The 24,856-nt window shown below is 43.3% G+C and overlaps 1 protein-coding gene across 1 annotated transcript in view; it reads left to right on the top strand.

The window, feature by feature from the left end:
• Positions 1-24,856, top strand: part of KCNG2 (potassium voltage-gated channel modifier subfamily G member 2) — a 391,592-nt gene that overhangs the window by 200,051 nt on the left and 166,685 nt on the right. Inside the window, exon 2 of the mRNA XM_069730927.1 lies at positions 10,497-11,333. Within this exon, the coding sequence (XP_069587028.1) occupies positions 10,572-11,333 (762 nt within the window). The 5' untranslated portion in view covers positions 10,497-10,571. The remainder of the gene's footprint in view (positions 1-10,496; positions 11,334-24,856) is intronic.

Genomic DNA, 24,856 nt, shown 5'->3' with positions numbered 1-24,856 from the left:
GGCTCCAGCGGTGAGCCCACATCAAAGTCGCGACATGTCAGCTGTTTTGTACAGCTGACATATGCGCGCGATTCACCCGCCGCTATTAACCTGTTAAATGCCGCTGTCAAACGCTGATAGCGGCATTTAACTGGCGCTTCCGGCTGCGTGGCTGGGAATGAGCGCATCGCCGACCCCATCACATGATCGGGGTCGGCGATGCATCAGGATGGTAACCATAGAGGTCCTTGAGACCTCTGGTTACCGATGCCGCCCCCTGTGGCCGGCGCTCATAGCAAGCCTGCATTTCAGCTACATAGCAGCGATCTGATGAGCTGATCAGGCTATGCCAACTTCTAGCCTCCCATGGAGGCTATTGAAGCATGGCAAAAGTATAAAAAAAAGTTTTTAAAAATATGGAAAAAATAAAAAAATATATAAAAGTTTAAATCACTCCCCTTTCGCCCCACCCAAAATAAAACAATAAAAAAAATCCAACCTACACATATTTGGTATCATCGCGTTCAGAATCACCCGATGTATCAATAAAAAAAGCATTAACCTGATCGCTAAACGGCGTAGTGACAAAAAAATTTGAAACACCAGAATTACGTTTTTTTGGTCGCCGCAACATTGCATTAAAATGCAATAACGGGCGATCAAAAGAACGTATCTGCACAAATGTGGTATCATTAAAAACGTCAGCTTGGCACGCAAACAATAAGCCCTCACCAGATCACGAAAAATGGAGACGCTACGGGTATCGGATAATGGCACTTTTTTTTTTTTGCAAAGTTTTGCATTTTTTTTCACCACTTAGATAAAAATAACCTAGACATGTTAGGTGTCTATGAACTCGTAATGACCTGGAGAATCATAATGGCAGGTCAGTTTTAGCATTTAGTGAAGCTAGCAAAAAAGCCAATCAAAAAACAAGTGTGGGATTGCACTTTTTTTGCAATTTCACCGCACTTGGAATTTTTTTCCTGTTTTCTAGTACAAGACATGGTAAAACCATTGGTCTCGTTCAAAAGTACAAGTTGTCCCGCAAACAATAAGCCCCCACATGACCATATTGATGAAAAAATAAAAAAGTTATGGCTCTGGGAAGGAGGGGAGTGAAAAACGAAAACGCAAAAACGAAAAAGGGCTGCGTCTTGAAGGGGTTAATGAGAAAAAAAATGAACTTTTTTCAATGTACCAAATGGCTGCAATGAAACAAAGAGTGAAAATTTTAAAGCAGACTGGATATTTTCCGTACCCACTGTATCTATGTAGTGTGCATATATAACATTTTGCCATATCTTTGTCATTTTTTTTGTTGAAACCTATTGTTATTCACAAGCCCTATACATTTACTGTGTTCCAGTGTAAATGAAGTCATTGCTCCATTTGTTCACAATGAAAAGATCCCATAAGCTATTGTAATCACTGGATGAAAATTTATATTCACAAACCGAGACGTTATTTATTTTCATCAATATGTTGTTAGAGCTCAGATTCATATCCATAAAATTATACATAAAACACTGCCTGAGTATGGAGACAAAAGTGACATTTGTTTATATTTTATACATTAATTTTTCAAGTGAATTTGCTCATTTATTTTTATGTACGGTGCTGAAAACAATGCTGTAGTAACTTCCTTTTTATGTATATGGTGTGTGTATGTGTGACTTTTTATGATATTTCACATCTTTTCTTTGTATGTTTATCAAGGTAATTCCTTAAAAAGTAAGCTTGGTTACTAAACCATTGTTTTACATCCAAGAAAAAAGTAAAGCTGCACAGCCGCTTATACTACCAGTTGCAGTAACCTCGTGGTGGTATAATGGAAAAAACCTGATCCTCCCAACAGCGGTGCTCGCATGAAGATAAATGATAAGTCCAGGACAAATAGAAGAAAAAATGCGGCAGCACTCACCGAAGGTTGCGTGGTCCGAATCCTTTATTGCAGACACTTACAGTGCAAGTAGCATACTGACGGCACGGGGGAGCAGGAAAGATGAGGAGGTGAGCAGGGAAAGACAACGTCCGTTTCGCGCCGACGGTAGCGATGGAGACCCGTTGAAGCGCTACCGTCGGCGCGAAACGGCCGTTGTCTTTCCCTGCTCACCTCCTCATCTTTCCTGCTACCCCGTGCCGTCAGTATGCTACTTGCACTGTAAGTGTCTGCAATAAAGGATTCGGACCACGCAACCTTCGGTGAGTGCTGCCGCATTTTTTCTTCTATTTGTCCTAAACCATTGTTTTAATACTCTATCTATACTAAATGAGTAAAGTCACTTAAATACACTTAAGGGGAACATGTGCTCAATTTTATCAGCAATTTAAAATAAATTAACATATTTTCAACTTTGACACAGTAAAGGGAGCAGCTGCAGAAATTTGCTATGAAAACGTAGTATACTGCTACCTGATGTCACTACTCCCCTTCTCTTCTGGGTTCTTACAAAATTATAGGGGAGAATTATGTTTTGGATCACCATCAGTGCCATTTTGTTGTGTTGGTGACTGAAAAGTGATCTTGACAAATTTGACACTAAAGGTACCTTCACACATTACGATATCGTTAACGATATCGTTGCAACGTCACGCTTTTTGTGACGTAGCAACGATCCCGCTAATGATCTCGTTTTGTGTGACAGCGACCAACGATCAGGCCCCTGCTGGGAGATCGTTGGTCGTGGGGAATGATCAGGACCTTTTTTTGGTCGCTGATCACCCGCTGTCATCGCTGGATCGGCGTGTGTGACGCCTATCCAGCGACGTATTCACTTGTAACCAGGGTAAATATCGGGTTACTAAGCGCAGGGCTGCGCTTAGTAACCCAATATTTACCCTGGTTACCATTGTAAAAGTTAAAAAAACAAACAGTACATACTTACATTCCGATGTCTGTCACATCCCCCGTCATCAGCTTCCCTGCACTGACTGTCAGCGCCGCTGTAAAGCACAGCACAGCGGTGACGTCACTTAGCGCGGCCCTGCACTTAGTAACCCGATATTTACCCTGGTTACCCGGGGACTTCGGCATCGTTGAAGACAGTTTCAACGATGCCGAAGTCTTTCCCCTGATCGTTGGTCGCTGGAGAGAGCTGTCTGTGTGACAGCTCCTCAGCGACCACACAACGACTTACCAACGATCACAGCCAGGTCGTATCTCTGGTCGTGATCGTTGGTAAGTCGTTTAGTGTAACGGTACCTTAACTCTTTTACTGAGGACAGCCGGCAATGCCTATGCTCTTAGCTGGCACTACCTATCTCACTGTATCACACAATAGGATTAGATAAATAGCTCAGCAGACTTTTCACACTTTACAGGATTAGATACACAGCTCAGCGGATTGTTTCATACATGATAGGATTAGATACATGGCTCTGCTATGTACTGATGTAAAGCCTCATCAGATGTCTGTGTTGCATTGATGTCTTAATGAGACTTTTCTTCTGTGTCTGTAAAGTACATTGGAAGAGAGGACTTTGTCACTGGTTACTGTTCTCTGTACATAGAAGTTGAATGTACAGAGCACTTGTCACGGGGATAACACGACAGAGAGTGGTCTCCTCTATTTCAGAAGTCAGGAGATCGCAGCGCTTGGCTACACGCACCCTTTATACCTTTCATTAGTCTGGGTGCGCACTGAGTGATTGCTGTTTCTTTTACCCTTGTCTGTTTCCCTTTGTGTCTTTATTTTAAGGAAGGACTAGTGTTCCTGCTGCCCTGCACACTAGTCAGCACCGTGCTTAGGGAAAGACAGGGATAGGAAAGCAATTGGCACACAGTGGTGAAAGAACCTGCATGCGCTGTGACTGGGGAAAATTGTAACTATGTGCACAGTGTAAGTCTTTAGTAATATAGCACCTGGTCCACCTACTCCTGTGAACTGGGCAGTCTAAGGGGAGTATCTAGTAGTCACAGTGTAGGACATAGGGCAGGACACCCACCACAGTATCCTATTTGTAGTGGGTCATTCTCAGGCACACATCAGCAAGCAGGTACGGACTGGGGCTGAAATTCAGCCCGGGCATTTGAAATCACACAGGCCCATGTTGTCTCTGTCCCCAAGAACCAGATGGGATATATTACTAATATTACCCTGGATGGAGGAAAGGAAGATTTACTACAAGACCAATATTTCTAATGATACCCGTGACATGCTGGGTAAGTGACGGAGTCAGTGACTTTGTGCTTCATCACAACTGTTAACAGTATGGGAGTCTTGAGAACACCGATTCTGTTAACAATGTAGCAGACAAAGCAGCCCACAACCAGACCGGCCCTTCTTGCATTTGCCAGAATTGCCCAATGGCCAGTCCGGCCCTGTCAGCAAGTGAAAATGACAGTCTCCGGGGCATAGTTTAAAGCTATTTAAAAAAAAAATACAACACTGATTAATTAATTTATAAACATAAAGTAAAAAAGAAAAAGTGATTGATTACTTTTAAAAGAACATATAACCATTTAAAACCCCTTCACGACTTCCGCCGTACTAGTACGGCGGAGGTCGGATCCCCTGCTTTGATGTGGGCTCCGGTGGTGAGCCCGCATCAATGCTGGGACATGTCAGCTGTTTTGAACAGCTGACATGTTTTGTAATAGCGGCGGGTGAAATCGCGATTCACCCGCTGCTATAAACTAGCTAAATGCCGCTGTCAAATGCTGACAGCGACATTTAACTACCGCTTCGGGCCGGAAATGAGGGCATCGCCGACCCCGTCACATGATCAGGGGTCAGCAATGCGTCGGCATGACAACCTGAGGTCTCCTTGAGACCTCTATGGTTGTTGATGCCAGATTGCTATGAGCGCCACCCTGTGGTCAGCACTCATAGCAATGCAGCAAATCTACTACATAGGGGCGATCTGACGATCGCTCCTATATAGCAGAGCCAATCCAGTTGTGCCAACTTCTAGCCTCCCATGGAGGCTATTGAAGCATGGTAAAAGTAAAAAAAAAATTAAAAAAAATATGAAAAAATACATAAATAAGTAAAAGTTTAAATCACCCCCCTTACACCCCATTCAAAATAAAATAATTAAAAAAATCGAACCTATGCATATTTGGTATCGCTGCGTTCAGAATCACCCGATCTATCAATAAAAAAAAATTAACCTGATCGCTAAACAGCGTAGAGTGAAAAAAATTAGAAACGCCAGAATTAAGTTTTTTGATCGCCATGACATATCATTAAAATGTAATAACGGGCGATCAAAAGAACATATCTGCACCAATATGGTATCATTAAAAATGTCAGCTTGGCACGCAAAAATAAGCCCTCACCCGACACCAGATCACAAAAAATGGAGACGCTACGGGTATCGGAAAATGGCACAATTTTTTTTTCTTTTTAAGCAAAGTTTGGAAAAATTTTTTATCACTTAGATAAAACATAACCTAGACATGTTTGGTGTCTATGGAGAATCATAATGGCAGGTCAGTTTTAGCATTTAGTGAACCTAGCAAAAAAGCCAAACAAAAAACAAGTGTGGGATTGCACTTTTTTTGCAATTTCATCACACTTGGAATTTTTTTCCCATTTTCTAGTACATGACATGCTAAAACCAATGATATTGTCCAAAATTACAGCTTGTCCTGCAAAAAAATAAGCCCTCACATGGCCATATTGACGGAGAAATAAAAAAGTTATGGCTCTGGGAAGGAGGGGAACTAAAAACGAAAACGCAAAACCGGAAAAGGGCAAGGTCTTGAAGAGGTTAAAAAAGACAAAGAATTCCCTGAGATTCTGTAATGTACTCTTGCTAATCTGCAGTGCAGCTTAAGGATTTACATTGATCACAATTTATTAAATATCAAGTTTCTCATATATTCATATTTGAAATAATATATTCCAAACCCCAACTTGAACACATATAGCACACAATTGTGATCCTTTCTACTTGCATATAAAAACCCAATTTTAATGTTATTCAGGTTTTATTTACTATTTCTACATTGCTTTTCTGCCTGTGGGACAATAATTTGCACAGAGGAGACAAGTCAATATGAATGATGATCAATAGTGGAATATATTAACTTTTGAGTATGCATTTTGCCAAATCATTTAGTTTATAGTGACCAAGGTTTCTGTGCCGCTCAATAGGGTTTGCCGCAATCCATGAATGTTACATAAACCCATTTAGATGTATGAAATAGGGTTTTCAGTCTTAAAACTTCTGCACCATATCTGCAGCTTGTAAAAATGCCAGATAGCTGCATTTGTATGAGATTAGGCTGTAGCAGACTGCAATCATTCAAAACCTTTAGTAAAACAGGCAGGAAGCATGTAAAGCGGATCTGTCGCTAGATTTCACAATACAAGATGCATTTATTAATTAGATCTATAAGGATAAGAATTTAGCAGTTACTAGAAAAAATCAGATCAGAATGTCAGAGTTCCACTTTCCTATAGGATTATACAATCACCTCACCCCTAGCATGATTTCCAACTCCTTAGGCTACTCTTACACTTTCCATGTTTTTTGCAGCCCGTTATTGAGGGCCTTTTTTGCGAATTGCCATTTTTTGGGCTCCCAATACTATAGCAAAAGTACTGGAAAAAAAACGGCGATCCGCAAAACTGGAAGGCATGGTGCACTGCAAAAACAACCTTCCGTTGTTTTTGCAGCCCCATTGATTTACAATGGGGACTGTGTCCGTAAGCCGTGAAGAAGATCGAGCAGGCTCGATCTTTTTTCACGGCCGTAAATACAGCCCTCACAGCCATACGGTGCACAGCGCGCCATGGAATTATTGTGGCACGTTTTTGCGGCCCCATAGAAATCTATTGGGGCCGCAAAAATGGACCACAAAACAACGGTGTGTAAAAGAAGCCTTAGTGTCCCTTCTCCTTGCTGTTGCTGAAGTCTGAAACTATTCAGTACAAGCTGCAGCAATCAAGCAGACTAGGTGGGTGGGAGGAGGCTGAATTCACGTGGACTCTCATGAGTTTTCAAAGACAGACCACCAGTCTCGTTGGGTTTAAGGCTACTTTCACACTTCCGCCTTTTACAAGGCGTCGCAGTGCGTCGTTCTGTGTAAAAAACGCATCCTGCAAAGTTGCCTGCACGATGTGTTTTTTGTACATAGACTTGTATTACCGACCCATCGCGATGTATGGACACACGTTCCATACGTCGTGCACTGGATGTGTCGGTATTTGGCGGCCGTTGTAATGAAAAAACGTTCAAGGGAACGTCGGGCCCTGCATTTGAAACTGCGCAGGCGCGGCCGGAACTCCACCCCCTCCTCCCTGGGACTTCACAATGGGCAGTGGACGCGTGGAAAAAATGCGTCCGCTGCCCACGTTGTGCTAAAAAACTTCAACATCCGTCGGTACGTTGCACCGACGCTTAGTGACGGCCGCGTACCGACGGAAATCTGAAAGAAGCCTAAGAGATTTGTTTAGTAATGTATGTAGTTTGTGTTGTTGCATCCACTTTAACGTAGCGCTCCTGTCCACATTTTATAGTATTACAGTGTGGAAAATTAGTATTTGATACACTGCAGATTTTGCAAGTTTTCCCACCTACAAAGAATGGAGAGGTCTGTAATTTTTATCATAGGTACACTTCACCTGTGAGACACAGAATCTTAAAAAAAAGAAAATCCAGAAAATCACATCTGATTTGTACATAATTATTTTGCATTTTATTGCGTGAAATAATTATTTGACACAATAAAAAATCAGAACTTAATATTTGGTACAGAAACCTTTGTTTGCACTTAGAGGTCAGACGTTCCCTGCAGTTCTTGATCAAGTTTGCACGCACTGCATCATAGATTACAGACGTCTCCATTCATTGTAGGTGGGAAAACTTTTCCCCACTGTACATGCTTCCTAAACTGATTTTCAGCATGTATTTTTTCTCTGAAACACTTTGGCATGTTAGAGAAAATATATTTTGAAGATCCGTCCGTGAAACAGAGCCAGAGACTAGACTAGTCCGGTACAACCCCCAGCCGCCTTGACCCAGCAGTTCTAGAAGTACGGTAATTGACGGGTCCTTGTCAGTTGAAATGTATACTACAATAAAAATTACGGACCTCTCCATTCTTTGTAGGTGGGAAAACTTGCAAATCGGCAGTGTGTCAAATACTTATTTTTCCCACTGTAGTTCTTTGTAATGTACATTACAAAGTGCTATTGTGTGTGTTTTACACATTTAGTGATTGCTGCATTTTCCAATTGTCAGCACATTTCTAATACTGATCTCCACCACATGACCCACACTATGACAAGTCTGATTCATACAGAACACGTTGTGCTATCTGAAGTCACTTTTTCAGCTAATTCTTATAAAAGTAATTTTGTGAAATGTATCGAAAAAGTAATATAATGTACCTTATACCGCTAATATTCTTTAATACCCCTACTCGTCCTGTTTGTGGCTTAATGATGTCTCATGATGATCTATTTTGGCTTATGTTCATTTACATACAGTTATATGAAAAAGTTTGGGCACCCCTATTAATCTTAAGCTTAATGTTTTATGAAAATTGTTTTTTTTTTGCAAAAGCTATTTCAGTTTCATATCTAATAACTGTTGGACACAGTAATGTTTCTGCCTTGAAATGAACTTTATTGTACTAACAGAAAATTTGCAATGTGCATTCAAACAAAATTTGACAGGTGCATAAGTATGGGCACCCTTATCATTTTCTTGTTTTAAATACTCCTACCTACTTTTTACTGACTTACTAAAGCACTTTTTTGGTTTTCTAACCTCATTGAGTTTTGAACTTCATAGCCAGGTGTATGCAATCATGAGAAAAGCTACTTAAAGTGGCCACTTGCAAGTTGTTCTCCTGTTTGAATCTCCTCTGAAGAGTGGCATCATGGGCTCCTCAAAACAACTGTCTAATGATCTGAAAACAAAGATTATTCAACATAGTTGTTCAGGGGAAGGATACAAAAAGCTGTCTCAGAGATTTAACCTGTCAGTTTCCACTGTGAGGAACATAGTAAGGAAATGGAAGAACACAGGTACAGTTCTTGTTAAGGCCAGAAGTGGCAGGCCAAGAAAAACATCAGAAAGGCAGAGAAGAAGAATGGTGAGATCAGTCAAGGACAATCCTCAGACTACCTCCAGAGAGCTGCAGCATCAACTTGCTGCAGATGGTGTCACTGTGCATCGGTCAACTATACAACGCACTTTGCACAAGGAGAATCTGTATGGGAGAGTGATGCGAAAGAAGCCGTTTCTTCAAGCACGCCACAAACAGGGTCGGCTGAGGAATGCAAAAGCACATTTGGAAAAGTCAATTTCTTTTTGGAAGAAGGTCCTGTGGACTGATGAAACCAAGATTGAGTTGTTTGGTCATACAAAAAGGAGTTATGCATGGTGAACAAAAAACACAGCATTCCAAGAAAAACACTTGCTACCCACAGTAAAATTTGGTGGAGGTTTCATCATGCTTTGGGGCTGTGTGGCCAATGCGGACAATGGGAATCTTGTTAAAGTTGAGGGACGCATGGATTCCTCTCAGTATCAGCAGATTCTTGACAATAATGTTCATGAATCAATGACAAATTTGAAGTTACGCAGGAGATGGATCTTTCAGCAAGACAATGATCCAAAACACCGCTCCAAATCTACTCAGGCATTCATGCAAAGGAACAATTACACTGTTCTGGAATGGCCATCCCAGTCCCCAGACCTGAATATCATTGAACATCTGTGGGATCATTTGAAGAGGGCTGTCCATGCTCGGCGACCATCAAACTTAACTGAACTTGAATTGTTTTGTAATGAGAAATGGTCAAAAATACCTTCAGCCAGGATCCAGGAACTCATTTAAAGCTACAGGAAGCGACTAGAGGCTGTTATTTTTGCAAAAGGAGGATCTACTAAATATTAATGTCACTTTTCTGGTGGGGTGCCCATACTTATGCACCTGTCAAATTTTGTTTGAATGCAGATTGCACATTTTCTGTTAGTACAATAAACCTCATTTCAAGGCAGAAACATTACTGTGTCCAACAGTTATTAGATATATGAAACTGAAATAGCTGTTGCAAAAAAAACAATTTTTATAAAACATTAAGCTTAAGATTAATAGGGGTGCCCAAACTTTTTCATATAACTGTATTCCGAGAGGAGAGCAGATGATTGTTTCCTGTGTGATTACAACATTCATATAGTGCTGTCTTCCCTCTGATTTATTTGTGTCTGAAGAAACACATAGGTCAAATTCAGCTCAAATGCTTATAACCGTAAAAAAAATAGTTGCTGTGTACGTTTAGGCTACATATCTGTGGTCTAGGAGGTTGATCTCAAATTTGAATAGTTCCAGTGTCATAATATCTGTTAATTGCTCTGCTATGATTCATAAACTGTGATCATTCCCTCACACAAACATCATGAGATTTGTGAACACGTGCAACATTGACCAGCATCTGAAGTTTATTGCTTTTGGATAAACTGTTCCATGTTCTGTTTACATTCCACTAATTTTATGTACTCTGCTCCAATAAGCAATGCTAAAATTATGAACACATGCTCTTCTCTTTCAGATCTGAAGGTCCTTTGGTCAATAGAGTGTCTACCGTTTCTTCTAGAAAGAGTGGTTGCCTAAATGAAGAAAGCCAATGTATCAGGAAATGGCATTACTGGCAGGAAAAGCAGAGGCCGACTTCACCTCCTTTAGGTTTAAGAATGTGAGTGAGAACTTTTGTGAAGTGCGGACCCGGAAAGGGGTGTTCTACAAAACAGCTAAGCTTCTTCGACCTGGAGAGGAGAGATGTTACAGAGGCCAAGTGGAGGATAGGATGAGACAAGTCATCATCAATGTAGGGGGAATAAAGTACCGAATCCCGTGGACCACACTAGAAGACTGTCCACTAACACGGCTCGGAAAACTTAAAGCTTGCAACAATTATGATGAAATCATGGATATTTGTGATGATTATGACATCAATTGCAATGAGTTTTTCTTTGATCGTAACCCATGTGCCTTTAGGACTATTATGACTTTCTTGGCAGCTGGCAAGCTAAGGATACTGAGAGAGATGTGTGCCCTTTCTTTTCAGGAAGAACTTATATACTGGGGGATAGAGGAAGAGCAATTGGAGTGGTGCTGCCTTAGAAAGCTACAGCAGAAGGAGGAGGAATTAGCTGAAGCTAAGATGTATGAAGGTGAATATGGCACCTCCAAGGAGAATTCACAAAGTGCCTTGCAGGACAGTGGGCGTTTGGCCCAGTGCATGAAGCATCTCAGGGACATGGTGGAGAACCCTCACTCAGGGATTCCTGGAAAGATTTTTGCCTGTTTGTCCGTTTCTTTTGTGGCAATCACAGCTGTAAGTCTCTGTATTAGCACCATGCCAGATTTCAGAGACGAGGAAGATAGGGTAAGTCTGATAAACAGAATGTGATTTTTTTTTACATTATAACAAGGCTGGGTTGATACCTATGTTTGGTAATTCATTTCTGAAATGGATCAGTTGCATAACTGATGTAATTGGAAACACATTGATTATTATGGGTCTGTTTGGGTTCCGTTATGTGTCAGTTTGTAGAATGTAAAAATTTGCATCTTGCAGAACTTTTTTCTGTTCTGAAAACTGACAGCTGATCCTGTTGTGAATTCTGTTGTCGGGCTCCCTCCTGTGGTTATGAATGGTACTTCGGCTGGTTCTGTCCATGGACTTCCTCTGGTGGGTGTTTCTGAGTTTCCTTCCTCAGGTGACGAGGTTAATTCGTTAGCTGCTGCTCTATTTAACTCCACTTAGATCTTTGCTCCATGCCACCTGTCAATGTTCCAGTATTGGTTTAGTTCACTCCTGGATCGTTCTTGTGACCTGTCTTCCCAACAGAAGCTAAGTTCCAGCTTGTATTTCTTTGGTTTGCTATTTTTCTGCCCAGCTTGCAATTTTTATTGTTGTCTTGCTTGCTGGTAGCTCTGGGACGCAGAGGGAGCGCCTCCGCACCGTGAGTCGGTGTGGAGGGTCTTTTTGCGCCCTCTGCGTGGCCTTTTTGTAGGTTTTTGTGCTGATCGCAAAGTAACCTTTCCTATCCTCGGTCTGTTCAGTAAGTCGGGCCTCACTTTGCTAAATCTATTTCATCTCTGTGTTTGTATTTTCATCTTACTCACAGTCATTATATGTGGGGGGCTGCCTTTTCCTTTGGGGAATTTCTCTGAGGCAAGGTAGGCTTTATTTTTCTATCTTCAGGGCTAGCTAGTTTCTTAGGCTGTGCCGAGTTGCATAGGGAGCGTTAGGCGCAATCCACGGCTATTTCTAGTGTGTTTGATAGGATTAGGGATTGCGGTCAGTAGAGTTCCCACGTCCCAGAGCTCGTCCGTTATTATCAGTAACTATCAGGTCATTCCGTGTGCTCTTAACCACCAGGTCCATTATTGTCCTGACTTCCAGGTCATAACAGTACAGGTGGCCCAAAGTACTAATGCATCTCAATAGAGGGATAAGAGAAGTTCTGAGACCATTTTTTTTTCTTTGCAGTGTGTTTTGTCTCTTTTTTCCCCTTTACCTCTGGGTGGTTCAGGACACTGGTGTAAACATGGACATTCAAGGTCTGTCCTCTTGGATGGATAATCTCACTACAAGGGTACAAAACATTCAAGATTTTGTGGTTCAGAATCCGATGTCTGAGCCTAGGATTCCAATTCCTGATTTGTTTTTTGGTGATAGATCTAAGTTCTTGAATTTCAAAAATAATTGTAAATTATTTCTTGCCTTGAAACCTCGCTCCTCAGGTGACCCTGTTCAACAAGTAAAGATCATTATTTCTTTGTTACGTGGTGACCCTCAAGACTGGGCATTTTCCCTTGCACCAGGAGATCCGGCATTGCGTGATGTTGATGCGTTTTTCCTGGCGCTTGGATTGCTTTATGACGAACCTAATTCAGTGGATCAGGCAGAGAAAATCTTGCTGGCTCTGTGTCAGGGTCAGGATGAAGCGGAGATATATTGTCAGAAGTTTAGAAAGTGGTCTGTGCTCACTCAGTGGAATGAATGTGCCCTGGCAGCGATCTTCAGAAAGGGTCTCTCTGAAGCCCTTAAGGATGTCATGGTGGGGTTTCCCATGCCTGCTGGTCTGAATGAGTCTATGTCCTTGGCCATTCAGATCGATCGACGCTTGCGTGAGCGTAAAGCTGTGCACCATTTGGCGGTACTATCTGAGCATGGGCCTGAGCCTTTGCAATGTGATAGGACTTTGACCAGAGCTGAACAGCAAGAACACAGACGTCGGAATGGGCTATGTTTTTACTGTGATGATTCCACTCATGCTATCTCCGTTTGTCCTAAGCGCACTAAGCGGTTCGCTAGGTCTGCCACCATTGGTACGGTACAGTCTAAATTTCTATTGTCTGTTACTCTGATTTGCTCTTTGTCATCCTATTCTGTTATGGCATTTGTGGATTCAGGCGCTGCCCTGAATTTGATTGGCTTGGAGTATGCTAGGCGCTGTGGTTTTTTCTTGGAGCCCTTGCAGTATCCAATTCCATTGAGAGGAATTGATGCTACGCCTTTGGCCAAGAATAAGCCTCAGTACTGGACCCAATTGACCATGTGCATGGCTCCTGCACATCAAGAGTATATCCGCTTTCTGGTGTTGCATAATCTGCATGATGTGGTCGTTTTGGGGTTGCCATGGCTACAGGTTCATAATCCAGCATTGGACTGGAAATCTATGTCTGTGTCCAGCTGGGGTTGCCAGGGGGTACATGGTGATGTTCCATTTTTGTCTATTTCGTCATCCACCCCTTCTGAAGTTCCAGAGTTTTTGTCGGATTATCGGGATGTATTTGATGAGCCCAAAGCCAGTGCCCTACCTCCTCATAGGGATTGTGATTGTGCAATTAATTTGATTCCTGGTAGTAAGTTTCCTAAGGTCCGATTGTTCAATTTATCTGTGCCAGAACACGCCGCTATGCGGAGTTATATAAAGGAATCCTTGGAGAAAGGCCATATTCGCCCGTCGTCATCACCGTTAGGAGCAGGGTTCTTTTTTGTGGCCAAGAAGGATGGTTCTTTGAGACCTTGTATTGATTACCGCCTTCTTAATAAAATTACAGTCAAATTTCAGTATCCTTTGCCGTTGCTATCTGATTTGTTTGCTCGTATTAAAGGGGCTAGTTGGTTCACCAAGATAGATCTTCGAGGGGCGTATAATCTTGTGCGTATTAAACAAGGCGATGAATGGAAAACAGCATTTAATACGCCCGAGGGCCATTTTGAGTACCTGGTTATGCCATTCGGGCTTTCCAATGCTCCATCAGTATTTCAGTCCTTTATGCATGACATCTTCCGAGAGTACCTGGATAAATTCCTGATTGTGTATTTGGATGATATTTTGGTCTTTTCGGATGATTGGGAGTCTCATGTGAAGCAGGTCAGAATGGTGTTCCAGGTCCTTCGTGCGAATTCCTTGTTTGTGAAGGGGTCAAAGTGTCTCTTTGGAGTTCAGAAGGTTTCATTTTTGGGGTTCATTTTTTCCCCTTCTACTATCGAGATGGACCCTGTTAACGTCCAGGCCATTTACGATTGGACTCAGCCGACATCTGTGAAGAGCCTGCAGAAGTTCCTGGGCTTTGCTAATTTTTATCGGCGCTTCATCGCTAATTTCTCTACTGTTGCTAAACCGTTGACTGATTTGACCAAGAAGGGTGCTGATGTGGTCAATTGGTCTTCTGCAGCTGTAGAGGCTTTTCAGGAATTGAAGCGTCGTTTTTCTTCTGCCCCTGTGTTGTGCCAGCCAGATGTTTCGCTCCCGTTTCAGGTTGAGGTTAATGCTTCTGAGATTGGAGCAGGGGCTGTTTTGTCGCAAAGAAGTTCTGATGGCTCGGTGATGAAGCCATGTGCTTTCTTTTCTAGAAAGTTTTCGCCTGCTGAGCGTAACTATGATGTTGGTAATCGTGAGTTGTTGGCCATGAAGTGGGCATTCGAGGAGTGGCGTCATTGGCTGGAAGGAGTCAAGCATCACGTGGTGGTCTTGACAGATCACAAGAATTTGACTTATCTTGAGTCTGCCAAACGGTTGAATCCGAGACCGGCTCGATGGTCGTTATTTTTCTCCCGTTTTGATTTTGTGGTTTCGTACCTTCCGGGCTCTAAGAATGTGAAGGCTGATGCCCTGTCAAGGAGTTTTGTGCCTGACTCTCCGGGTGTTCCTGAGCCGGTGGGTATTCTCAAAGAGGGGGTAATTTTGTCTGCCATCTCCCCTGATTTGCGGCAGGTGCTGCAAAAATTTCAGGCTGATAGACCTGACCGTTGCCCAGCGGAGAAACTGTTTGTCCCTGATAGATGGACGAGTAGAGTTATCTCTGAGATTCATTGTTCAGTGTTGGCTGGGCATCCTGGAATCTTTGGTACCAGAGATTTGGTGGCTAGATCCTTCTGGTGGCCGTCTTTGTCACGGGATGTGCGTTCTTTTGTGCAGTCCTGTGGGACTTGTGCTCGGGCTAAGCCCTGCTGTTCTCGTGCCAGTGGGTTGCTTTTGCCCTTGCCGGTCCCGAAGAGGCCCTGGACGCATATTTCTATGGATTTTATTTCGGATCTCCCCGTCTCTCAAAAGATGTCGGTCATTTGGGTGGTTTGTGATCGCTTTTCTAAGATGGTCCATTTGGTACCTTTGTCTAAATTGCCTTCCTCCTCTGATTTGGTGCCATTATTTTTCCAGCATGTGGTTCGTTTGCATGGTATTCCGGAGAACATCGTTTCTGACAGAGGTTCCCAGTTTGTTTCGAGGTTTTGGCGATCCTTTTGTGCTAGGATGGGCATTGATTTGTCTTTTTCCTCGGCTTTCCATCCTCAGACAAATGGCCAAACCGAACGAACTAATCAAACTTTGGAAACATATCTGAGATGCTTTGTTTCTGCTGATCAGGATGATTGGGTGTCCTTTTTGCCGTTGGCTGAGTTCGCCCTTAATAATCGGGCCAGCTCGGCTACTTTGGTTTCGCCGTTTTTCTGCAATTCTGGTTTCCATCCTCGTTTCTCTTCAGGGCAGGTTGAGTCTTCGGACTGTCCTGGTGTATATACTGTGGTGGATAGGTTGCAGCAGATTTGGACTCATGTGGTGGACAATTTGACATTGTCCCAGGAGAAGGCTCAACGTTTCGCTAACCGCCGGCGCTGTGTGGGTCCCCGACTCCATCTTGGGGATTTGGTTTGGTTGTCGTCTCGTTATGTTCCTATGAAGGTTTCCTCTCCTAAGTTTAAGCCTCGTTTCATTGGTCCGTATAAGATTTCTGAGGTTATCAATCCTGTGTCATTTCGTTTGGCCCTTCCTGCTTCTTTTGCCATCCATAATGTGTTCCATAGGTCGTTATTGCGGAGATACGTGGCGCCTGTGGTTCCATCCGTTGATCCTCCTGCCCCGGTGTTGGTTGAGGGGGAGTTGGAGTATGTGGTGGAGAAGATTTTGGATTCTCGTGTTTCGAGACGGAAACTCCAGTACCTGGTCAAGTGGAAGAGTTATGGTCAGGAAGATAATTCCTGGGTTTTTGCCTCTGATGTTCATGTTGCCGATCTGGTTCGTGCCTTTCATTTGGCTCATCCTGGTCAGCCTGGGGGCTCTGGTGAGGGTTCGGTGACCCCTCCTCAAGGGGGGGTTACTGTTGTGAATTCTGTTGTCGGGCTCCCTCCTGTGGTCATGAATGGTACTTCGGCTGGTTCTGTCCATGGACTTCCTCTGGTGGGTGTTTCTGAGTTTCCTTCCTCAGGTGACGAGGTTAATTCATTAGCTGCTGCTCTATTTAACTCCACTTAGATCTTTGCTCCATGCCACCTGTCAATGTTCCAGTATTGGTTTAGTTCACTCCTGGATCGTTCTTGTGACCTGTCTTCCCAACAGAAGCTAAGTTCCAGCTTGTATTTTTTTGGTTTGCTATTTTTCTGTCCAGCTTGCAATTTTTATTGTTGTCTTGCTTGCTGGTAGCTCTGGGACGCAGAGGGAGCGCCTCCGCACCGTGAGTCGGTGCGGAGGGTCTTTTTGCACCCTCTGCGTGGTCTTTTTGTAGGTTTTTGTGCTGATCGCAAAGTAACCTTTCCTATCCTCGGTCTGTTCAGTAAGTCGGGCCTCACTTTGCTAAATCTATTTCATCTCTGTGTTTGTATTTTCATCTTACTCACAGTCATTATATGTGGGGGGCTGCCTTTTCCTTTGGGGAATTTCTCTGAGGCAAGGTAGGCTTTATTTTTCTATCTTCAGGGCTAGCTAGTTTCTTAGGCTGTGCCGAGTTGCATAGGGAGCGTTAGGCGCAATCCACGGCTATTTCTAGTGTGTTTGATAGGATTAGGGATTGCGGTCAGCAGAGTTCCCACGTCCCAGAGCTCGTCCTTTATTATCAGTAACTATCAGGTCATTCCGTGTGCTCTTAACCACCAGGTCCATTATTGTCCTGACCTCCAGGTCATAACATGATCCCTCTTGGACATTAATTTGATGTGTCAGTTTCTTAAAATGTAACATACAAGTGGAATTCCTGATTGCAGGTATGAACCCAGCCCTACTATTCATTTGCATGTATTACATACGATAAGCAACAAAAACAATGTTTTTCCACACAGGATAATGTAAAAGTTCATGGCATTTTGACATTTTCCCTTAAAATGTATTATTTTCATCTTATTTTTATGTAATTTCTCTGTTGCTGAGATATTAGCAATCAAAGTATTTTGCACCTAATGAGTTAACCTTATTTTGTTTTAAGTGAAAGTGGGTGTTATCAACCAATTTGACTGAGGGCATGTATTTCTGTCTTCTGTATGATGCTAACCAATCTTAACAGGCAGCAACATACAAAGGGAAGAAGAATGACCCCCACAATAGCTTAGAGCAGGGTTCTCAGTGTGTGAAACGTACAACGTCAGACAGCTCTGATCTCCTGCTCTAACCTTCTGCATGAATCCGTGTGGGGAGAGGAGCAGTGTAGCTGAGTTTAGCTGTGTCATATTACAAACCCTTCTATCAGCTCTCCTGATTATGGAGTGCATCAGTAATCACACTTATGTCTGCTGTGCTCAAGCAGCTTGTAATTTCTCTGCGGTGAAATCAGGCTGTCATTGCATCTCACACAAGAGTAACCTGCATGTTCTAGACTACTCCTGTGATGTAATGACATCCTGCTCTGATCTCATATACAAGAGGTTACGTGACGACTATTCAGATTTGCCAGCTCATACTGGGGTTTATGCATGAGCCAAAAGTCGCTATTACAATGTAAGCCTATGGAGCCTAGTTCTGAGCCCCCCAACCCACCAGCTTACATTGTAAAACCAGCTTCCGGCTCACATATACAGCCCTGTGACTCTGAATTTCAGTCATATGACTCAGACGAAGACCAGAGCGGAGTCCGACTCTGGAGGAGACAACGATTGGTGAGTGTATTAATACATCTACACTTCATTAAATATGTGCACACTCACACAGGTTTAGCCCATTCAAATTTTAATGGGAGTACTTATTTAATACCTGTAAACCAAAAAAATAATTTAATGTGATAACATTACCATAATGACAGTGCCCCGAAAAATTGGACAGTGTCTTATATTCTGAAGACTATTTACAAAACATATAAAGGCTCAGTGTCTAGTGGGTTCCATTAGTTTTCTCTCTGTATTAAGGTATTTTAGTGGCAACAATAGCAATTGAGCCTCTGAAATGGTATAAAAGGGAGATGTGAACAGTCTTCTATACAAGGAAACAAATTAATTTAAGACGTAGATATAACAATTTTGATAACTTTGAATAAAAGCAGGTTTCTTCTCATACATTTTCTTTCTGCGCTGATTACATATTTCTTTTCACAAGGTGTTTGCTTGCCCAAAAGGGGCCAAGTTCGGAAGGAAATACCAAGAAGACACAAGGAGAAATGCACACTGCCAATTAAGACGTGTCTCTTACTGAGTAATTGACTCTGTTTCATGTCAAAATTGATCAATACTTATGTGTACAAAATATCTGAAGTGGCTTGTTACATGGCTTTATGTCACCGAGCACTGAAAGCCACATGATAAATGATGGTCACAGTGTGCATAATTGTTAAGGTTGATTCTCTTTACAAGTGACAATTGGGGCACATATAATATCACGTTAAGAATAAATAGAGTCATTATATTTGTCTTATTGATCTGCGTGATGACCGATAATTCACTGTTATTTAAAATTATTCTAGAGTTCAAAAGCCCTATGACTACAAAGTGAAATTGACAGATGTGAGCCGCATCATTGCCTGTGTCGCAGGCACTAAATCCAATTTTTTGCACTTAAGGTTTTGCATTTTGACAAGACATTACATGATCTATCACCCTGCACTAAATGCAGCAGTAGTTGCATTGTCGTAAAATGTCTAACTATAGATTACTTGTATGATATGGTAACCCTCTAATGTGTGAACTTACCTGAAGTTCCCAAGTACCTCATATTCTTGTCTACCATAGAGGCACATCACCTGTCATTTTCCTTGTCGCTGTTTATTAAAAACTAGATTGTGGCCCGATTCTAACGCATCGGGTATTCTAGAATATGCATGTCCCCGTAGTATATGGACAATGATGATTCCAGAAGACGCGGGATTTCTGCGTCGATACTGTGCCCGTCGCTGATTGGTCGAGGCCTGGCGGCCTCGACCAATCAGAGACGCGGGATTTCCAGGACAGACAGACAGAAAGACAGACAGACAGACAGACGGAAAAACCCTTAGACAATTATATATATAGATAATAATGGTCAATATATGATTTGGGTTTTTTTACCCCACTGATCTATTGCATTTCAGGTTTTAATTTACTGTATTTTTCGCTTTGTAAGACGCACTTTTTTCCCCCCAAAGTTGGGAAAATAGGGAGTGCGTCTTACAAAGCGGACATGCCTTACCGATACCATGGGTGTAGGCCGCGGGCTGGGATGAGGGGGTGTCCGAGTGTCTCCAGGTGCTCGGCGGTTGCTGGCTGGTGCTGCGGGTGTCTCCGGTGCCCAGCAGTGCTGCGTGGGTGTCCAGTGCTGCCCGGGGCTCTGCCGACATTTTGCGACAGGCCAGAGCCCTGGTAATTCCCCAGTTCCCTGTGCATGTGCAGTGGACTCCGGGAATATGGCAGCCGATGTGATCTCGGGACCAAGATCTCGAGAGATGAGATTTCAGTGCTGAGCTCTCATATCTCGAGATCTTGGTCCCGAGATCACCATCTGCGCATGCGCCGCCCCTGGCGGCCATATTCCCAGAGTCCACTGCACATGCACAGGGAACCGTGGAATTACCAGGGCTCTGGCCTGTCGCAAAATGTTGGCAGAACCCTGGGCAGCACCGGACACCCACGTAGCACTGCTGGGCACCGGAGACACCCGCAGCACCGGCCAGCAACCGCCAGGCAGCAGGAGACACCCGGCAGCAGCACCAGACATGCACCAGCTTGAGACCCCCGCACCAGCGCACCGCACATTGGAGCCCCCCTCATCCTAGCCTGCAGCATTACCCCATTCCTGCCACTTCCAGCAGCGACCCTGGGACCCTGCTTTACCGCACCCACCAACCCTGGTAAGCAATAAGACGCATGGATTATAAGAAGCACCACCATTTTATTAAAAAATATTTTTTTCTTATTTTTCTCCTCAAAATTTGGAGTGCGTTTTATAATCCGGAGAATCTTATAATCCGAAAAATACGGTAATTCAAACTAGTATATGGAGTTTTCCTTAGAATCAAATAGATATTTCCCTAATATTTATTGCACTACTCCTGGAATAACTAACACTCTTCGTTAGTATAGGGTTTGAGCAGACGGTATCTGGTCGTGTTCTTTATCCTTGTCCGCTGTATTTTGGGAGAGACCACCCCGGTACATGGTCTACACTGCTCTAGAGTGCTCCATTACAATATAGTCCTCTCGATAACAGTGATCAGCGTTTACCATCTTATTTAGACAACATACTATATGTAGACCAACAATATACCTACTGTAGGGGTTCACTCTCTGGTAGGCATTAGGCCTTAGCTGTTTTGGTTCAAGCATGCAGTTTTTATTGCTTTCCACAGGTTTGACTGGGCCAAAAAAAACATAAACATAAATACCCAGCCTTGTCTAGGTGCTAACTAAACAGAGCAAACCCTGGCTACTCATACACAGCTCATCTAGCCCAAGCCTGGTTAAAGAAGCAGCTATCGTCCATAGCAACCACTGATACTTGCGTTCTCTGCACACGGCCTGTGCTGACACTTCTCAGGGAAGGATTCTGGCCTCTCTCTCTCTTCAGCTCAAAGACTCATCCAGACTGCTCAGCTTCACTAGCAGACTGACTTACATGAACACCTAGCCTGGTTATATGCAGAACTAGCCCGGTGTAGTAATCAAAGCCTGCAGAGCTAGGATTTAACCCTAGCCTACCTGGCACTGCTACACTATATATCTTTAGACGGGTAGTGTGGCGAGCACTCTTGCTGAGTTCCGAGGTGCTGGTGAAGTGGGATGGAGATCCCTGTAATAGAGTAATGTTCAATCACCGCACACTCTTGATAGATGATTGTGAACACTTTATTATACAGATGTAGATGCAGCGATAACACAATTCATGAATAAGGAATTGGTGCAGGCATAGAGAAAATGGTGACACGACAAGAACATAACGTTTCGGCCCTCATAGGGTCTTATTCATATAGTCACTGTTGGCAAAGTTCACTGAACAGTGTAAAGGATATCCTACTTGCAAAAGGACACCTGGGTCCTGGGTAGGTCTGGCGCACCTGTGCCTTGGATTGTAGGCTGCCTCACCATTTTCTCTATCCATGCACCAATTCTTTATTCATGAATTGTGTTATTGCTGCATCTACATCTGTATAATAAAGTCTTCACAAGCATCTATCAAGAGTATAGATGATTAAACATTACTCTACATTATATATCTTTGACAGCACTATTATCTGCTTTTTAAGGGTGCAGAATAGCAATATAATACCTATTTTTACTATAGATATTAATAAGAAAACAGCAATGTTTTGCATGCATTGCAATATTCTTCCTCAACCTTATTTTTGCTAATATTGTGCAGGGGTACTTACGCAGCTGGTGTAAGGAAATGTAATACCCCCATACACATTAGATCAAAGTCATCTAAATCCGTCCATTTTGGCAAGACCAACCTTACAACTGATTTGTGCGGAGGCCTCCCAACAGATTGTCAGTAGAGAGAAGTCTGCAGAAGACTAAATTCCAACACCCATTCCTTTGATTTAATGGTAGTGGCTTTTTCTTTTTTCTCCGTTAAAAAAAACATGAAACCTCAACAGAGCTGAATGCTTATTATATGGTGGGGTCAGGAGATATGACCCAACGCATGAAGATGGAAACTCCCTTGACTTGGTCTTCTCCCGGCTTTGCTCAGTGGATGATTTCACAAACTCCCCTCTCCCGCTCTCTGACCACAACCTTCTTTCATTCTCTATCAAGAACTGCTATCCCGCTCAGGTCACCCCCACTTTCCACACTTATAGAAACATGCAGGCCATTAACACCCAGAAACTTATGAAGAACTTGCAGTCCTCATTGGCCCCAATCTCCTCCATCTCATGTCCTGATTCTGCTCGGAAGCATTACAATGAAACCCTGCAAAGTGCTCTGGATGAATCCGCTCCTCCTATACATAAAACAGCTCAGCACAGATGGCGACAACCGTGGCACACGCTGCAAACAGGTTTCCTGCAGCAGTGCTCCAGGTGCGCCGAACGTCTGTGGAGAAAATCTAATCTACTCAAAGATTTCATCCATTATAAGTTCATGTTAAAAACATACAATTCTGCCCTTCACCTCTCCAAACAAACCTATTTCAACACCCTCATCACCTCGCTGTCTAATAACCCTAAACGTCTCTTTGACACTTTCCAGTCCCTACTCAACCCAAGAGTGCAGGCCCCAACCACAGTTCTCCGCGCTGACGATCTGGCCAATTACTTCAAAGAAAAAATTGACCACATTCGACAGGAAATCATCTCCCAATCTCTTCATACCATGCACTGTCCTCCCTCCCCCACTGTATCTAGTTCACTCTCTGACTGTGAACCAGTTACAGAAGAAGAAGTAATTAGGCTCCTTGCATCTTCTCGCCTAACCACTTGCACCAGTGACCCCATTCCATCACATCTCCTCCAGTCCCTTTCCCCAGCTGTCACCTCTCACCTAACAAAAATATTCAACCTTTCTCTCACTTCTGGTATTTTTCCATCCTCATTTAAGCATGCCATCATACATCCATTACTTAAAAAACCATCCCTCGATCAAAACTGTGCCGCTAATTATAGACCTGTCTCTAATCTTCCCTTCATCTCTAAACTCCTCGAGCGCCTGGTCCACTCCCGTCTTACCCGCTATCTCTCAGATAACTCTCTTCTAGACCCTCTTTAATCTGGTTTCCACTGAAACTGCCCTCACTAAAGTCTCTAATGACCTACTAACAGCTAAATCTAATGGTCACTACGCCATGCTAATTCTATTGGATCTCTTGCAGAAAAATGTGTACTAAGCTGCTCCACCAATTGTCAAGGTATACCCATATAGACAGTCCTAACTAATGTATATAATCCCTATCTGATGTATTTAAAAACCTGATCATCTGTATAGTACCTGTATAAGCAGGATTCAGAGAGGGAATATCCATGTGGACATGCTGGATGGAACAGCTTTGATGCAAATGACCCATAAGGAGTGGTGGACTCCCTAGTCTTGTAGAAACAAGAGAACAATTATAACAATTGGTGGAGCAGCTTAGTATACATTTTTTTGCAAAAAAAGTATCAACTAAATACCCTGTTTTTTCCATCTTTTGACTAGCACTTGCTTATTACTGTGATTTTTTTTTACAACAGAGTATTTTTGACCTCACTGTGCTCTTTTGTGTCTTCAAGTTTCTTGGTGGTGTGTGAACAGGTTCCTACAGACTTGTTCAATGTGCAAGTAGCCCATGTTAATCTGGTTCTATAATTGTTCTCTTGTTTCTACAAGACTCGGGAATCCACCACTCCTTATGGGTCATTTGCATCAAAGCTGTTCCATCGAGCATGTCCACATGGATATTCCCTCTCTGAACCCTGCTTATACAGGTACTATACAGATAATCAGGTGTTAGGGCTAGCGGAACGCACCAAATAATAAGATAGATTAAGGTGCGTTCGCAGCCCGGGGTCCACCGTGCAGAGATGGAACCTGCTGCCAAGTAATGACGGACTATATGGCAGTACAATGTGAATACACACATGGGTTAACTTCACCCTGTGTGAAGAAAGCGAACCCTGTTAAGTCACAGGGCCGCGGTACCGCACACAAGAGCGCAAGCAAGGAGTCACCAAGCTCAGTCCCAAGACTTGGGATCCGAGTCCGACTAGACTACTTGCGCTCGACACCGCTAATGGGGTGTCAGCGTAACCAAAGTAATAATAAAAGATGCACAAGAGTGCATGCGGTGCCGCACTGGCGGACGCCACTAACCACCCAGGCTTTGGTCAGGAAAGCGCTGTGAAAGCGCACGGCGCCGCACTAGCGGTCACAGCAATTAGACGCTGTATGGTGTGTAACATGCTGGTAGCAAGTCGGGCGCTAGATAGCAATCACCCACCTTCCGCGAACAGTCATCCAATAGGGAGGGGATTTTAATGAACAACTTTCACTCACAACACACACACGTTTACAAATGTACACTAGCACATGGCCGTGCGGTAATGCGCAGCTTATATAGCTGCAGCACGTTCAGGACCTTCCAAAAAAGGACCAATGGGAACCGCTGCAGCATCTGAGCATGTGACCCTCGATCTCCAATAGGAGATCTCACCCTGGGCATGCTCAGAAGGGAAAAAGCAGGACTTAGATCCCAAAAGCGTCTGCTCGCCGCTGCCAAGCACTGGCTTCAATGGCAGCAGCAGGCAAAG

Source organism: Ranitomeya imitator, chromosome 6 (genome assembly GCF_032444005.1).
Source record: "Ranitomeya imitator isolate aRanImi1 chromosome 6, aRanImi1.pri, whole genome shotgun sequence".
NCBI classification, from domain to species: Eukaryota; Metazoa; Chordata; class Amphibia; order Anura; family Dendrobatidae; genus Ranitomeya; species Ranitomeya imitator.
The sequence above is the reverse complement of the archived record's forward strand: the minus strand, read 5'-3'. Positions and strand labels throughout refer to the sequence as shown.